At 36.7% G+C, this 18114-nt stretch overlaps 1 protein-coding gene across 2 annotated transcripts; it reads left to right on the top strand.

Annotated features, from left to right (window-relative positions):
- Positions 1–1328: 1328 nt before the first annotated feature.
- On the top strand, positions 1329–12640 carry LOC113077638 (cyclin-T2-like). Of its 2 annotated transcripts, XM_026249952.1 has the most exons (9): positions 1331–1534; positions 2157–2238; positions 2431–2559; positions 7051–7111; positions 7203–7265; positions 7635–7680; positions 9756–9919; positions 10169–10239; positions 10375–12640. In XM_026249952.1, exons 1-9 carry the CDS (start codon positions 1374–1376, stop codon positions 11290–11292), a joined length of 1695 nt encoding a protein of 564 aa, XP_026105737.1. In that variant the 5' UTR covers positions 1331–1373; the 3' UTR covers positions 11293–12640. The 2 variants fall into 2 exon arrangements, 1 of the variants encoding a protein (XP_026105737.1); XR_003281372.1 differs by lacking the exons at positions 10169–10239; positions 10375–12640 and having other exon boundaries at positions 1329–1534; positions 7635–7982; positions 9756–9893.
- The last annotated feature ends 5474 nt before the right edge of the window (positions 12641–18114 follow it).

Here is an 18114-nt window from a genome sequence, read left to right as displayed (position 1 = left end):
TTGAAGATGGCTAAGGACTCAGCTGCTCGGATTGAGTTGGTATAGATAGATAGATAGATAGATAGATAGATAGATAGATAGATAGACAGACAGACAGACAGACAGACAGACAGACAGACAGACAGACAGACAGACAGACAGATAGACAGATAGATAGATAGATAGATAGATAGATAGATAGATAGATAGATAGATAGATAGATAGATAGATAGATAGATAGATAGATAGATAGATAGATAGGTGCCCTTGAGCAAGGCACCGAACCCCCAACTGCTCCCCGGGCGCCGCAGCATAAATGGCTGGCCACTGCTCCATGTGTGTGTTCACAGTGTGTGTGTGTGTGTGTGTGTGTGTTCACTGCTCTGTGTGTGTGCACTTTAGATGTGGTAAATGCAGAGCACAGATTCTGAGTATGGGTCACCACACTTGGCTGGATGTCACGTCACTTTCAGATAGATAGATAGATAGATGGATGGATGGATGGATGGATGGATGGTCGCACGGACGGACAGACAGTTATATAGATAGATCTATAGATAGATAGATAGACAGACAGACAGACAGACAGGCAGACAGACAGGCAGACAGACAGACGGACGGACGGACGGACGGACGGATTTTTTTTAATGAAATGTAATTCCAAATCAAAGTGGAGCTGAGATTAGCGACATCGTGTGGAAAATAGTCCCTATTGCAGTTCATTGCCGAGGTTTGTGAAATTACAAATGTTGAAAAATTGAAATGGGAGAATAAAACTGCCATCATGGTATTATTAATAATATTAATCATTGATATTATGTAACTGTATTATATTAAACATTATACACACACATATATGAAATAAAAGTTATAGGCTTTGTAAAAAATATATATTAAATAACTATAAATATAAATAAACTATACATGTTACTAATATACATATATAATTCAAATTGTTATCATATACAAATAAAATTGTAAATAAATATTGAATCTTCTAAATAAATAAGAGTACTATCGCAAAACAGCACCACGTTTTAAATAAAACCCATAATAAATTACTTGAAAAGCTAAAATAAAGATATTATAAACCACAACATGAAACATAAACACAATACATTCCCTTGCCTGCATTTACACCTCAAACACAATTGATAGTGTAGTAAGCATAACAAAAATGTAATTTTACGTGATTTCAAGATGAAAACATGAAAGTGTTTAGTATTTTATGTTTGATCCTCAACTATCTAAATCGTTGTAGACTCCCATCAATAGGCTCGCTATGTCACGTGTGTCTCTGCGCGCGCAGTGCCTCCTCCGTCCGCTTCGCGTCGCTGCCGCGCCCGGTGACGTCATGGTGATGTAGACCGCGGTGCGGGCGGAAGCTGGCGGGATGATGGCGGCGGTGCAGCGGGGCTCCAGCAAATGGCTCTTCACCCGAGAACAGCTCGAAAACACGCCGTCCCGCCGCTGCGGTGTCGAGCCCGACCGCGAGCTCTCGTACCGACAGCAAGCCGCCAACCTAGTCCAGGACATGGGCCAGAGATTAAACGTGTATCCTTCACAAAAACAGCGGCGCTGTTAGCCGTTAGCTGTTAGCAGGTTAGCACGTTGCCGCTTTTGATCAAGCGAGAAATGTGGCGGATCAAATGCGATGTTTCACTGTGTTGAAAATTCCCACCAACCGCACCAGTTTTCAATAAATTGCGTGTTAAAAGCGTTATAAAGTGTATCCTGGGGTATAAAGTGAGTAAATGTGTGAATACAGGCGTGTGGATGACAGTAGTTCGTTTTTTGGGCCTTAAATTAAATCAGGATTAAATCGATCCTATTAAGGTTTCTGCCTGATTTCATATGGTTTAAATGATAACAGTTGGGTTGTGTGTGCCTTTTAGGGGTTAAAGAGTGATTTAGAGGTGACTGGTGTAAGATAATCGCTAAACCCGATGTTGTGTTACTGTCTATAAATGTGTCCTTTTATGATTTTAGTCTTTTATTACACTTTATTATTCAGTGCAGTTCCTATATTAGTGTGAGTTGGGACTATAAGCTGTATTAATGTGATTTTGACTTAACGTTTAGAAGATTATGATTTTTGAGTATTGTATTTGTGGATTATATTACACCTATAATAGCTTGTTTTGCAGTGTTTTTGTTCCTTGATGAAACTGTGCAGATCCCAGCTCACGATTAACACCGCAATCGTCTATATGCACCGGTTTTACATGCTTAATTCCTTTACCAAGTTCCATAGAAATGTGAGTATGCATTTTTTTTTTTTTTTTCATTTGATCATGTATGTGTGTGTTGACCCACTAATAACGCTCAAGATCTTTCAGGATTTCACTCTGGTTTTAATTGGCAGAACTAGATCCATATGAAACCCTGTTGTTTATTGAGTTTTTGTGTTATCTTTAAAGGTGGTATAATCATTTTCTGTCTTCAATCAGATCATTTCTCCCACCATACTCTTTCTGGCCGCGAAAGTGGAAGAACAACCAAGGAAACTTGAACACGTTATTAAAGTAGCACATGCTTGCCTGAACCCTCACGACCCGCCGCTGGACACCAAGAGCAATGTGAGTGTGGGGGCTTACATATGAAGGGATTTTTTTTGTTCTCTATTGTCTGTAGTGAATAGCCACATGTGCACCAGTAAATTTGAAATTTAAAGTCACAGACAAAAGTTGCAAACTTGGAGATTTTTTTTTTGTTTGTTCCTCTTCCACAAATACAACAGTTACACCTTCTCGAATCACAAATTAAGAAACTCGTGTGCTTGCCTGTTGTGCTACTACAAGCATTTCAATGCCCAGTTTTCCCCAGTGTTAACTATGCAAATGAAAAATAAATGCCTCTTGACTCTACTATTGCTGCAGTGAAAATTGTGCAAAACACATTTACACACCTGCATAAAAAATGTCATGGTTGAATTTTGTACATGAATCGCAATGCAGTATGTTAATTCTTGCAATGAGATTTGCACACTTTTAGAATGTTTTCTTACACGCGTATGTGTGTGTGTGTGTGTGTGTATATGTATATATATATATATATATATATATATATATATATATACACACACATACACTTTTTTTTTTTCTTGGATGGTTATGTAGCCCAAACACAAGTGCATAACGACAACAGCTTGGAATTGCTGCGATGAGTCTCAAACCTTTTTTCGCTTGCAAAAGACAAATTTTGCTCTTCCTTTTGCACCATATCTGTGTGAAATATGGCGCAAAAGTGATCTGTGCATCTGTAGAGGCAGTGGCGGGTGCCTGTCAGCAGGGAGGAATAAAAATGAGCCGCATAAGCATCTTCTGAAGCTCACAGCGGCAGCCAATAAAAGGACCGTTTATTTCTTTTTCTGACATCCCTCACCGCTATACTGTACATTTGTTTATAGTTTAAATATTTAAATGAGTTTAGCTCCAACCCTCATAAAACCTTCTAGTAATCCTAAATTAACTAGCTAGAGGTGTGTTTGATTAGGGCTAAAGCTGATCCTCCGGTACCGAGTTTGCCCATCCCTGCCTCACCTCACAAAGAGACTTTATAAAAGATTAACTCGTTCATTAAATAGATTATTATGAGTGTGTCATATACAAGATAAAATATATTTAATATATTTAAATTATTAACAAATGTGCGGTGTTACAGTGAGTGATTTCAGGAAAAGAAAGAAAATGTACCTTTATTGGTATTGGGAATGTTATTATAAATTTTGTCTTCCTGCTCATTCTGGTGCCAATTGATAAGCACCTTAAGTACACTGTAAAGAGATTGCTGTAAATTTTACAGTAGCTGGATGTATTCCTTAATTTTTCTTTAAAGTATTCCTCTATTGTCAGTGTAAGTAGTGTTCAATTTAATTTTCATTTTATATCTGTATAAAACAATCCAATTGTGGTACAACATTGTATACTATATTACAACCCCCAACCCCATAAAAATCCCCACAAAACTCATTGCCATTTGTCTTTTATAATATTATTTTTAATTGTTGAACATTTTCTTTTTAAAAATACTTAATGTACTAGCTGGAAAAAAGAGCATCACCTCAGTCCCCTGGGGACTTTCTATCTGTAGCATGGCAAAACAGGGTTTACAGGAATAAAATACAGTAAAAATTAGTTTGGTGGTGTTAAATGTCAGTAATTTTGGCAAAGCTGACAAGCTCTCTGATGAGAAACCCCACGAGAGGATTCAGGCTGATGCTTTTTCTTTGCATCCTCTCTCATGAATTTCATCTGATCTGTGACTCTGGCATTTGGTGCCACCAGGGTTGAGTCTCGAAATGAACCTGCAAACACAAAAAATATATATTTATATTTAAAATAAGTATTAAGTACATGAATTTGGTTGAATACAAAAATGGTTGTATTTATTAATACTTTTAGTACATTGACAGCTTAAGAAAATACTTTTTAAAGAGTCATGCACAAAGATGTTATTAGAATTTATAATGAAAGTAAATAAAGACAATAAAAAAAGAAAACTAAACTTCCCTCAATGTTTCAAGGGATAGTTCACCCAAAAATAAAAATTCTGTCATTAATTACTCACACTTGTCATTCATAACCAAGACCTTTGTCAATGTCAGTTTTATTTATATAGCACTATTAAACACAACCATTTGTTGACCAATATGCTGAAAAACCGTTAAAATATTTCAATAAGACAATACAAAATAATACAATAAAACAGTATGGTAGAAAATTCTCAGTTACAAAATAGCAAATCAAAAAGGTAAGTTTTCATCATAGATTTAGAAACCGATAGTGAAGGTGCAGATCTAATACAGAGGGGCAGGGCTTTCCAGAATCTAGGGGGCAGCTACTGAGAATGCGGTCACCCTTGCATTTCAGCCTCGATTTAGGGATGCATAATATCTCTGGTTGGATGACTGGAGAGACAAGATGGGTCGATGTTCAGTCAATAAGTCAGAAAGATAAGGTAGGGGCCAGACCGTTTAATGATTTAAACACTAAAAGAAGAATTCTTAAATTAACTCGGTATCACACAGGTAGCCAATGTAGAGACCATTAAACCAGTGTAAAATGCTCCTGTTCCTCAGAGCACGTTAAAAGCCAGCTATCTACAAGTGAGACAGGGCTGACTGACTAATCCCTACATACAACAAATTGCAGTAGTCCAATCTAGATGTAATAAAAGCATGAATGACTTTTTCAAAAGTTCTACTAGATAGCTTTGACTACTAGTGAAAGTAAAACTCATTCTGAGAGAAACCGGATTTAACAACTGAATTTATCTGTCAAATGTTAGACCATCATCAAAGATAACACTCAGATTTTTTACCCTAGGCTTCACAGATGAGGTTATATTGCCTCGGCTACTTTAGGTGCACTAAGAGAATCCTATGGACCAAACACTATTATTTCAGTTTTACCCTCATTAAAATTTTAAGACAACCAGGCTTTCACATCAGACAGACAAGATATAAAGTGCTTCAAAACCATTTGAACTCTGTTTTAAGGGCAGACAGATTTTGAATATCGTCTGCATAGCAATGAAATGACAGACCATGCGTCCTAAAAATAGAACCCAAAGGGAGCATATATAGTGAACAATGAATAGGAGCTAGAATGGAGCCCTGGGGAACACCACATGACAAAGAAGCTACCTCGGAAGAGGGTTCACCAATGTTAACTCTGAAAGTTCGATTCGAAATATAAGAGTTAAACCATTCAAGAGCATTTCCTTTTATGCCTATATTGGGGTGGGCGATATGATCAAAATTTCTTACACAGAAACAAGAGACAGCACGCGCATATAGACCCCTTTTGCGCGGACGTCACAGGTACGTCACGGCGCTAGCTGGAGGCGGCTAATACAAACCAACACAGGGTCGGCTACTCAAGGAGCTTAAAATGTTGTCTTGTTGTGTTGTTGGTTGCCAGAATCGACGGAGATCATTTTATATACATTGTTGTGATTGATTGTGACCGGAATTTAAGAACATGGTAAGAAAGAATAAATACAGAAAGTTTATAATTATTTTCCAGTCTTCAGAATTTTTATTTCTAGAAAATATTTACATCTTAATAATAATTTTACTGTAATGTCACTCTTTATTTAATCTAAGGATTTATACACCCTCAGTTTCTCTTTACTATACACGCTCGGTTTCTCTATCAAGTAAGTGTAGATGTCAGGCCACTCAATCGGAGGTAATCCTGTCAGATCGTCCATCCAACGAGTGATTGTGTACGGGTCGACCAATCTGGTTCCGCCCGTTAAAGTTAACTTTTTCAAATAATTATCGCGGTCCCGGACTGTCAGTTACCTTAAATATTCAGATAAAGCAGATATATTCAGATTTTCTCCAGCCATTGTTAAAAAAACAAGCTAAGAAAACTCGCTAGCTACCGTTTGTTCAAGTGTTGAGGGGAATCTTTCTGCCTCCAGCTAAGCCTCGCCCACACAAATACGTCACCTTGTTTACCAACTGTAAAAGGGTCTATAGCTCTGTTGTTTGTTTAAATGGCCTAAAATCAGTTGTTTTAAACTGCTTAAAAATGAATGCAAACCATTCCATTTTCATGACCACGCGCAATGCAGCATGACGTAACATGTGCTTGCTGTCATTCACGCTTCTGTCTGCATCCCTGTGTAATGCATGTAAGACTGCCGTCATTAAAATAATGAAAAAGTATTGTCATAATGTATTTTGCGGCACCACGAAATAAACAATAGAGCATAATATGAAATGGTAGACTTGTAATTTCATCCATCTGAAATATATCGCTCATCCCTATGCCTACACAGTGTTCCAAGCAAGCAAGCAGGATGGCATGGTCCAGTGTCTAAAGCAGCACTAGCCTAGGAGTACTAGCACAGCATGATCCTCAGTCACCAATTAATAAAATAGTATTTAAAACCTTCAGAAGTGTGGTCTCAGTCGAGTGGTGTTCGACTGAGAACACCTTTATTGGGCGAACTATCTAATATACATTATAAACAAACAAATGAAATTGATTGGCTGTCATCACAAGCAGTGGGACCAGACCCCTCTAGTGACCAGGTGTGATTGTGTTGATCCACAGGCGTACCTCCAGCAGGCTCAAGAGCTGGTGCTGTTGGAGACCATAGTGCTGCAGACGCTTGGTAAGTTACAGAATCTGCTAATAAATCTGTGCTTTATGAAAGCTGAAGTCCTGTGAAGATGAGTCCTGTCTAACCAGTGATTTTGTTTCAGGGTTTGAGATAACTATAGATCATCCACACACAGATGTGGTGAGATGTTCCCAGCTAGTGCGAGGTAGATGCTTTCAACTATTGCTCTTAGTCTTTCTTCATCTTTCGCTCTCTTTTTTTCTTTTTCTTGGCTCACAACTGCTTTCGACATTGATCAGAAATGTTTCTTAAGCAGCGAATCGGCACATTAGAATGATTTCTGAAGGATCACGTGACACTGGAGACTGGAGTAATGATGCTGAAAATTCAGCTTTGGACAAAATTACATTTTAAAATATTAGAGTAGGAATGTTATTTGTAATATTTCAAAATATTACTGTTTTTACTGTATTTTATAAAAGAAATGGATAACCTGATACCCTTTTAATGGAAAAAAATTGCCAAAATGAATTGCACTTTAATCCACCATTGTCTCTCTCCTTTCTACCCTCAGCGAGCAAGGACTTGGCCCAGACCTCCTATTTCATGGCTACCAACAGGTTGTTACCCTGACCCCTATTTGTTGCACTGCCATGGCACCCTATGACTTCCTATTAGGCAGGGTTCTCCTTCCTGTGTCCAACGCCCTCTCGCGCCTGGGCAGGGTGTTATGCTCTCCGGCCCGGCGCAGTGCGGTGTAATGTACGGAGGGCTTGCTGTTGGCGCAGAAGGTTGAATACACAGCCTGGAGTGTAGAGGTGCTAATAGAGTTATCTTGATTGAGAGTGCATAGGTCAATAACTCAATTGGTAGCCTGAATATCAGCTCAGAGTTCAAAGGTGTAAAGTTAGAGATTGTCACGGTAAGTACCAGAGATTGCTTTCTTTTACATGCTTCTTTTTGGTCAATTTTTTAAAATCCAATTTATTATATACATAATTGATATTTTGTTTTGTGGCTTGACAAGTATTTTGTTTTGTTGGCTTTTAAAGGAATAGCTCACAAAATGAAAATTTTCAGAAAATGTTCTCAGCCTCAGGTCATCTAAGATATAGACAGGTTTTGTTTCTTCATTTGAACAGATTTGTAGAAATGTAGCATTACATCACTTTCTCACTAATGAATCCTCGGCAGTGAATGGGTGCCGTCAGAATGAGTCCAAATAGATGATAAAAACAGCTGTTGAAAGTGAAAAGCTGTGTGTTTAAAAGAAAGAAATCTATCATTAAGGTGTTTTAACCCTAAACTGTTGCTTCCAACTGTAATAATCAATAATATTGCTTTCTCCAGTGGAAAGAAAAATCAGTTTGCAAAAAGAAACTTAATTCTAATGCTCATTATATTAGGATTAGCCATGCTTATGCAAACGATTAACTACTCTAATAATAGCGTTCATTTAAATCTGACCTTCAAATTAAAATATTTAATAATATTCACAACTGAACAGACTCTTATTTGTGTCAGCATATATATGCAGATTCATTCTCTGACAACAGGAGGCGGGACAAAGAAGTTTCCCCAGTAACGGCTGTAATTAAACAAGCGCTGCACTCACATATGCTGCTCAGGAATTACAGGCAAGATGCAATGAAAATGATATGCATAATTTTCTGAAGACAGTTGGATTCCTTCAGAAACAGAGTGATCTAAAAACACCCTGGGTTTTGATAATGTGGCGGGTGCCACAAATAAATCAATTTATGGGAAACGCATTAAAACTTACCTGCATGGACTCTTTCATTTGATCTGGGTGTCTCTCTGTTAAATGTTTTGTGGATTATTGTTTTTATCATCGATTTGGAATCTCATTCTGATGGCACCCATTTACTGCAGAGGATCCATTGGTGGGAAAGTGATGTAATGATACATCTCTCCAAATCTGTTTTGATGAAGAAACAAACCTCCACATCTTGGATGGCCTGAGAGGGGGTAAATTTTCAGGAAATTTGAGTTTCTGCATGAGCTATTCCTTTAAGCGCCATTTAATATTTACTTCATTTTAAAACCATTTTCTCCAGTATTCTAATTACTTGATTTGCTTACTTCCTCCGGCACACTATTATCACTTCAGCTTCCTTTATTGAAATCCGAACTGCGTCCTTTGTGTTAGCAACCTGAATTTTTAACCAATCAGGTGTAGTCTCATTAGCCAACCTAAAACAACTCGATTGATTGCATTGAAGTCTCATCTTCTGTTGTCACCGATTTAGTGACTAAAAGTTCATTTCAAGCCAGTAAGATGACTTTGAGCCGGTTTGGTCATTAACACAGCAGGAAGTTGAGTTGCTGTTAATGCCCACTTGCTGAGAGAGAGCAATTTCGAGAAATGAATAGGGATTCGGCATTGGTGTTGCTTACACTGATGCCACACTTTAAATGTTAATTGAGCTGACTTGTATTTTATTGATTTAATCTGTTTTATAAATTACATACAATTGTGTTTTCCAGCTGACCAGACAAAGAACATTCTTGCAAACACACACCTGACTGGATGGTCAGCTTTGACATAATCATGATCATTCTGATGAACTAAGAAGAATGGAAGTGAATTTAGGATTTTGAAGCGTTTCTCATGTCTTCTGTTTTATAATGGACTGTTTTCTCTGTGTTTTCTGTGTTGTTGTCTCTCTTGCAGTCTGCACCTGACTACCTTCTGCCTGCAGCACAAACCCACAGTGGTGGCATGTGTCTGTATTCACCTGGCCTGCAAGTGGTCCAATTGGGAGATTCCTGTCTCTTCAGATGGGAAACATTGGTGGGAATATGTAGACCCAGCTGTGACTCTGCAGCTGCTTGATGGTTAGTCTAACACAACCTTTTTACATTTTTTTCTAATCATATTATACTTACCTAAAAAAAAATAACAAATTAAGATCAATCAAAAAATTTTGATTTTTAATTTATTTTGTTTGTTTTAATAATTTGCTAGGCAAATTTATCTTTCTCGAAGGAATGCATTTTAAATTTACATTTTTGTCAAGTTATTGCTGCACCTTGATTTTTAAGTATTAATACTCTGTATATTTTGTTTGTTCTCTGTTTCTGTAGACCTGACTCACGAGTTTCTCCAGATCTTGGAAAAAACACCAAACAGATTAAAAAGAATCAGAAACTGGCGGGTATGTATAAATACTTTTGTATGCAAAAAAATTACACCAATTTAAATATCGTTATAGATTTTTGTGATTAACATTTTAATAAGAAGCAGTCAAGTAGTGGAACAATTTTAATGTTTATTTCTGTTTTCATTTTAGGCCAGTCAAGCTGCCAAGAAACCAAAACTCGACAACCAATCTTTAGACGGTTCCTTCCAGTCAACTCTGAGCCAGGACGCTTCATTGATGGGGAGCATGTGTGACTTCAAAGTGGGCATGTATTCAGAACCATCCACCTCTTTCCCATTGGATGGTGCATCACTGTCACTCAATGGCCTGTCGAACCTGCAGACCTCTGCTTTCAGCTTTCCTGCACCAATTTCCCAGAGCGCAGACGCATTTCTCGCACTCCAGGGGGCGCAGGCAAGCAAACACGGACACGCCACGGCAACTCTCGCCCCTCAGAAACTCACTCTAGAGAAATACCGTGAAAAACACTCGGCTGAATTAGAGCAAAGACGCAGACACGAAGAGGGGGAAAGTGACCAGCTTCGAAAACACGGACATTTATCGTCCGAACCGTCTACGTCAATCAGGGTGAAATATTCCCAACAGCAGGTACCGGAGCGATCATTAAAGAGTGGGTCACTAAAACGGCGCCACCCTTCCTCATTGGAAAACGGGTCTGCTAGTCAAGAAGAGCTGAAAATGAAGATCAAGGTTTCGTCTGAAAGTAGTAGTGGTAAGAGCCGTCACAGTCCTCGCTCGAGCCGCGAGAAACATCGCGAACATTCGTCGCACAAAATGGCGAGACACGAGTCGTCACACTCGCACGGTAGCCACCACCATCACCACCATTCATCCAAATCTCACCGATCTTCCAAGAGCCACTCCTCCTCTGCCTCAGTATCTGTCAATCAACCTATAGGCCACGCCCAGTTGACAAAGATTGACAGGAGGCCGGGGGAGGGGCAGAGTTCTGAGCCCAATGCTGCTTTAATAAATAACGGTCCACACATGGATTATGAAGACACTTTTAATATGCTTGATTCCCTATTAAATGCACACAACTTCTAAACTAGCGGAAAAAACGTCAAAAACGTACGATTTTCGTTATGGAGCTAATTTTATGCAAGAATCACTCATCCGTTACATGTCATAGTCTTTGATTTAATCATGTTTTATCACTGAATCAAAAAAAAAAACTACAAAGTGAAGGTTGTAACAGCGTTTTAGTGTAAACGTGTAAACTACATGTGCAAATTTACGATTTTAAAACCTCAGAGTCGTAGAGCTTGCTATAGAGACTGCGAAATGCCTCTGGCAATTTTAACCAGTTTTAGTTGGAAATACGCAATGTGATAAAGTGAATATTTGTATGTTCTTAATGCTTGATTCACAGTTTTTTTTGTTTTTCGTTTATCAACGGGATGAAAATAGAAATGTGTGACTGTTTACAAAAGGAAGGTGCAGATTATCTGTTCACTGTTATTTGTATCGATATATCTATATCTAATTATATTTCACGAATGCTCAGGTTTGGAGTTTCCTAAAGGCGAAAAATGTCAGCCAAACTTACGTAACTTCGCAAAATTATAGCTGAAATTTCGCATAAATGCCTGTACACAAAATCCATTATATCGCTTTCCATATATTGTAAATCGTACTGTAACGTTACCTGTTTTATGTTGTTACCCTCTGTTAGAAAGCTGAACCGATGACGACATCACGCCCAGGGTCCTTTGCGTAGTAACCGTTGTGTTTTAGGATTTTGAAGACCTTATGCTTGTACTTTTTTTTTGAGACTTAACAATAGTGGAAAGCAAAATGGCTTTTCAGCAAGAAGAAAGTAGGTATTTTTTCTGTTTAGTACGCAAAGCTTGAATGGTCAAGATCGCATCCCAGATTTCTCAGCTGATCTGTTCTGTTCACCGTGGTGTACGTCGAGCCTTAAAACTGTCCGATAGAGATTTTAGCAGGTTGTGTCTGTCTGTCCCATTTCTTATGATCTCAGTATTTAAGATTTAATTTCTGTTCCCGTCTTCTCCCCGCACTGGCTGCTGATTCTGACTGGTTAATAAGTGGGCATGCCATTCAAACAAACCAGCAGTCAACTTCCTATTCTCTGTTCGGTGCTCTTAAAACCGCTTTAAGAGCATCTTGAAGGTTTTGGATGTGGATTACAAGGAGAAACTCACTCTAGATGTGGCCTAGACTCCTGTTGTGGTGTTGTAACCTCCTTTCACCAGATACCAAAGGTTTGTGCCTCAGTGTTTGCCCACCGTTGGAACTGTATGGAATTTTTAGGTTTTCGTCTTTTATTTTATTTGGAATGCCACAGTTCTTTATTATAGAATTAGATCTGAGTCTGTATGGATGATGTTTTGGATTGTCTAATAAACATCCAAAAAATTGCTTAACAAAATGTGTTGTCTTATTACTGTTTTAATGGTTGTAAAGTTTCAATTAATACCTTTTTATTGTAAATTGATGTTCGTCTGTTAAGGCTCATTTTAAATATTATAATTCAAACTAAATTGCTTATCAAAAATGTGCCTTCATTTTTCTTAATATATTAAAATATGCATATTTATAACTATTTTGTTATGCATGCTTAGTCGATTAGTGATAGCCTGATTAGGCCAATATTCTAGGCTAATATAACATATTATTTTAAGTAATTCAAACTAAATTGAAAGTAAACCTGGTATCAAAACTACTGAAGTTTAATAAATGTTAAGATGTCTTGATTTTCTTGAGAGATAAAAAAAATGGATGAGTAAAAGAAAAATCACCTTGTTCACTCACTCAAAAAATCTGCAGGTTTAGTTCCTGTACACCAGCCATATGCTTACACAGCTCCCTATGAACCAGTGTTGTGAGGATCAGCATATCTGCTGGAAGATTGCAGTCCCTGTAAAACAGCAGGTTAAATCATGATGTCATATCCTGCCGGCTATCTTTGCCCCAAACCACAGACGGGGCTCAAAACTGACATGTTTAAACTGCAATATAAGCACACATGCTTTTGCTGAGGGAAGCGATCAGTAGGCTACTTCAGGGTTTTTTTTTTTTTACTCTCTTTTTTTTGCATACTGCACATTTTGGTACCTGCATAAAATATGTTTTTTTCATACATAGCGATAACACACACTACATGAATAATAGTATGGTAGTTTTCCATTTTGAAAAACCCATTCAGCAGTAATCGTAGGACTGTACTTCCTCTCCTGACCACCAGATGGTGCTCTTGAGTTATGTGTATCTAACATCCAGCAGTTCAGATATAAGTGGTCTGATCAAACCAACATGGACATCAAAATCCAACTTGTTCCCCGGCTGTGAGAGGCCAAACTGGTTTATGAAGTTTGTCAGTGTTTACGTAATAAACCAGGTGTTTTGACATGCTATCTTCTGTTGGCATCTGTTTCTAACCTCAAAATGTAATTTTCCTCATCTTACACACTTATAAATGACTCCACATTTAGGGCAAGTGCTGCCTGCCTGCTTTATAGGTAACTTGAGAAAGCTAAGAAAATTTGGGGATTTAAAGAGGTCCATAGTACTTGGAGAATGCTAACTGTTGGCCACTAGGATTTGATTGGATTGTGGAAAGTAGCAAACAAATCTTCATCTGCAACACAGCATTATATTTAAATCAAAGACAGTTGGTTTACTTAATTACGAAAAACAGTCTGATTCCTTCGTTGTCATACCACTAGTGAACTGCGCCCAGTAAAACGAGTAAAGTTTATTATAAAAACTACTATTTTTAAAATGTGTATTTCTAAATTAGCAGGTTAGTTGTTTAATAGGTAGACAATGTTTGTATATTTTGTTACGAAAACATTCCGACTTTTTAGTTTTTTTACGATAACATTCACTGGTCAGTTGCACACAAGATTAGGAATATTTATTACTTAAAACTATTACTATTAAATAAAGGGCTTGTGGCCTTTAAAGGACGTTCGTCAAATGATAACTATAACGATAGCTATATTAGCATCAATGGACGATACTGCTGTTTTTAATGCAGCAACTTTATCGTCTGGTGCTCTCTCGTTTGTTAAGGTCTGTAAATTCCACTTGTTTTTATCGTTTATTAGCTGGGAAAAGTCGTTCTAGCACAATACCTAACGCTGACAGGAACAGACTTATAATTTACACAGAAATTTTATTTTCCCACGAAAACAAACCGAAAAGATCAACAACATTTGACCCAAATAAATTCTCTCTTGACAGAGAACCGTCCCTCACACTAAAACCATTACTGATTAACAAGTAGTTCGTTTTTTTCTCACACAAAGTTTAAGGTTGTTGTTATATAAAAAGTGCTTTAAGATTCTCCTTCCCACTTCCTATTTGTGATCATCTCAAATGGTCAAAAAAAAGTAAACCGCACTCATTTCATAGGCTCTTTAAGAGAGAAAGAAATGCTCATTCGCATTTCATGTCAGTTTTAGCTTCTCCTGTGTTTCATTTCCATGCTTCCCTCACTTTTCCTTTTCTCATTTCCTTCCTTTCTACTTTCTTCCGCTCACCTTTCCTTTCTTCCTTGTGGATGAATGGAGATGGGGACAATTCATTCAGTACAACATTGAGCTGTCAAGGTCCCTTGAATGAAACAGGAATGATGTATGTGTCTGTAAAGTCACTGTATGTGAGTGTGGTAACTTGGGATAACTTACTCAGCTCTGATTATGTTCATAATACCCTTTGCAGACAGATTTTGACTGACAGCTCCATTGAAAATTAACGGTTTCTTATGTTCTTCTTAATGGAAGGCAGAGTGGTAATTTCTCTTCTTTCTCTTCTGTCAGACCGAGATGGTATTTTCGCGGTTCCTGACCTTAAGTACTCTTAAATTGTGTAACACGGCAATTTTAAACCATTTATGTCAATTCTGAAGTCTAAAAACAGTAACAAGTGACAGTACGGTGGGACTGCAGACTGTAAAAAGAAAAAAAAATATTACTCTGTCTTTGAAAATAAACGTAAATATGTCACATTCCCCTCCGCTGGAGAATTATGATAAATTTCGTACGTTAAGTCACGTGACAGAACGGCGTGTCCAGGAACACGTTGTTGTTCATCATTTTTAGCAGTTTCTCTAAAATAAGAGTCTTTATTGAGTTTAGACGGAGTTGGATCCACGGCCGTCATTTTCTCATATGTCTTGGACGGCTTCGCGCTCTCCTCTAGAGATTTGAACTTTTCAAGCGGAGCTTTGTTTAGGAATGAGGTTGGAGATAATCTTCTCACAATCTTGGTGGTTTTCTTGCCCCGGCGATGCGGAAAAAGGCGAGTTGGAGGGAGTAAATCAGATTTGTGTGAAAACGCAGCCTCTCCGTGGACGCTGATTTAATCAAAGCGTTGCTCTGGGACCTGCTGAGCTCATATTTAACCAGTATATTAGAGCCAATATGCTGATCCGAGCTCAGTTTCGCTGTTTGTCCCTGCTGAATCAACAATCGGAGATAGGTTGAAAACCATTCCGGATCTGCAGTCCAACTCCGTAATATATTTTGTCGGTACTCTGATAGGAATTAGCATGGGAACAATAGTTTCTGCCAAATTATCAAAGTTACAAAGCTACTAACACTGTTGCCTCACCCACAATTCCCATTACTGCAATGCAATATAAGACAAAAGTTCAACAAATACAATAATCAATTATATGTATAAAAAATTATGATGCTTTAAAATGCTATAGTATTTAAATTATTTGATTTATTTAGTCTCTGTGTGTGTGTTTGTGCGTTTGAAAACAATTACCTACACATTTTACTGCTTTAAATGCATGCTAATTAAAAAATAGTACAGTTCATAAGTTCGTAAAGTCATAAAAAATCATTGCAAAACAAACAATATAATTGTTACAGTACAGAGATGTGTTCTCTTTAATACAAAATCAATGTTATAATTAGTAATTACTCGGAGCGAACAAAAACAAAAAAAATAAATAAATCCTAATATTACATTTAGGCACTTTTAGTAGATGTTTTTATCCAGAGTGATGTATAAATGAGGACAATAGACGCAATCAAAACCAAAAAAACAGCAATAATAAGTGCTGTTATAAGTCTCAGTTAGCCTAACACAGTACATGTAGCAAGTTTTTAAATACGTGAAAATTAATGTAAAAAATAATATCAAAGACTTTGAATTTTGACATTTCATTTACAGAAGGTGTTGCTCATGCAAAAAAAAAAACGATACAAAAATAAAAATAGATATACTTTTTAGTAGTATTCTCTTTAATACAAAAACAATATGAGAAAATTAGTAAAATTTGTAATTATTTGGAGGATAAAATATAATTAATGCAAAATATTATCAAAAACGTTTTGAAATTTGACATTTAAATGACACAAGATGTGGTTTGTGCAATAAAAAAAATGCAAATAAAATAAATCATAAAATATTTATACCTCATTGTAGGAACAGTGTTGTTGCCTTAAATTTATGATGATTTAACAATGCTACAGTATTTAATAAAAAAAAAGTGAATAAAGTGCTAAAATGCATGTCATTGTAACACACACACACACACACCGAAAAGATGTGTACAGTATTTTTAATACAAAAATAGTTCTGTCAAATGATTAATCGCATCCAAAATGAAAGTTTTTGCTTACATAATGTGTACTGTGTATATTTATTATGTATAAATACACACACAGCCCACAGTATACCTTTTGAAAATATTTACATTAATTTACATGTATATATCCATGTCCATATCATTTATATTATATATATATTATATAAAAAAATATTTTGCTTAAATACATACATGCATATGTATTTGTTTACATATACACTGTACACACATTATGTAATCAAAAACCTATTTTGGATTTGATTAATTGTGATTAATAATTTTGACAGCACTACACAAAAACAATATTAGAAAACTAAAAAAGTTTTTAAAGGCAACGTTTTTTTGACCATTCCATTTCCACAAGGTATTACTTGCTGTGATGCCTTTCATTGATATTGAAATAAATTTATTTTTTACTGTAAATCATGGATATACTGCTTTACAGTAATAAAATAAAAAATAAGAAGAGACAAAAATAAAAAACAATGTGCTTGATTGACTGTCATAATGGACCAACAAGCTTAAGCTTTTTTTTAGTGCAAAATAGAAGTCTTAATTTATTCATTTGATTTTTGTGTAGAAATATGACCAGTAGCCTACATGTTTCTCATAAGGTCCACTCATGCAGAGTCACATACTAATAAAATGATACATAGTCAGCTGAACTAACAAAGTACAACTACACACACATATATGCAGCTTGGGTTCATAACACAAGAAATGATTCAAAAACAATCAATCACAATGACTCTTAACATGTCAGTTAACAAGTTGTTAGGCTGGAGCCGGCGGGTGAGTGATAGACCGACTGTTCCCCAGACCCTGCTGTCGTTCAGACACAGATTGGTAGTAATGGCTTGTAGAGTCTGTGGAGGGCCTGGTAATGATTTCTATTAGCTGTGTTTGCTGAGCAGATATTGGGAGAGGAGAAACATATCGGGGGGAATGCAAGGACATGGGATGGATTTCATCACATAAAACATCTGAGTTTACATCTCGCAATTCAGATTTTTTTGTTTGTTTGTTTCCACCACAGTTAGAAATGATAACTGTGAATTTTTATCTAATAATCCTGACAAAAGTCAATTGCGAGAGGAAGTCTAAGAAAAATTGCAAGACAAAAAGTACTTTTTTGTTTTTATTCTGTGGCAGAAAAAAAAAAAAAACAATTGCGATAGACACAAATTCAGAATTCTGAGAAAAAAAAGTCAGAATTGGAAGAGAAATTCATTAATTCTCTAGAGTTTACATCTCATAATTATTTATTTCACACACATATGTAAAAAAAAAAAAAA

The sequence above is a fragment of the Carassius auratus genome, unplaced genomic scaffold, assembly GCF_003368295.1.
Source record: "Carassius auratus strain Wakin unplaced genomic scaffold, ASM336829v1 scaf_tig00022937, whole genome shotgun sequence".
Lineage (NCBI taxonomy): Eukaryota > Metazoa > Chordata > Actinopteri > Cypriniformes > Cyprinidae > Carassius > Carassius auratus.
Note: the sequence above shows the minus strand (reverse complement) of the source record. Positions and strands in the feature narration are given on the sequence as shown.

Excerpts from the sequence above, each read along its gene's own strand:
- LOC113077638 (XM_026249952.1), top strand. The coding sequence starts at position 1,374 with ATGATGGCGGCGGTGCAGCGGGGCTCCAGCAAATGGCTCTTCACCCGA. Across the intron at positions 1,535-2,156 it reads ATGGGCCAGAGATTAAACGT|ATCCCAGCTCACGATTAACA; the intron begins GTATCCTTCACA and ends GAAACTGTGCAG. Across the intron at positions 9,920-10,168 it reads GACTCTGCAGCTGCTTGATG|ACCTGACTCACGAGTTTCTC; the intron begins GTTAGTCTAACA and ends CTGTTTCTGTAG.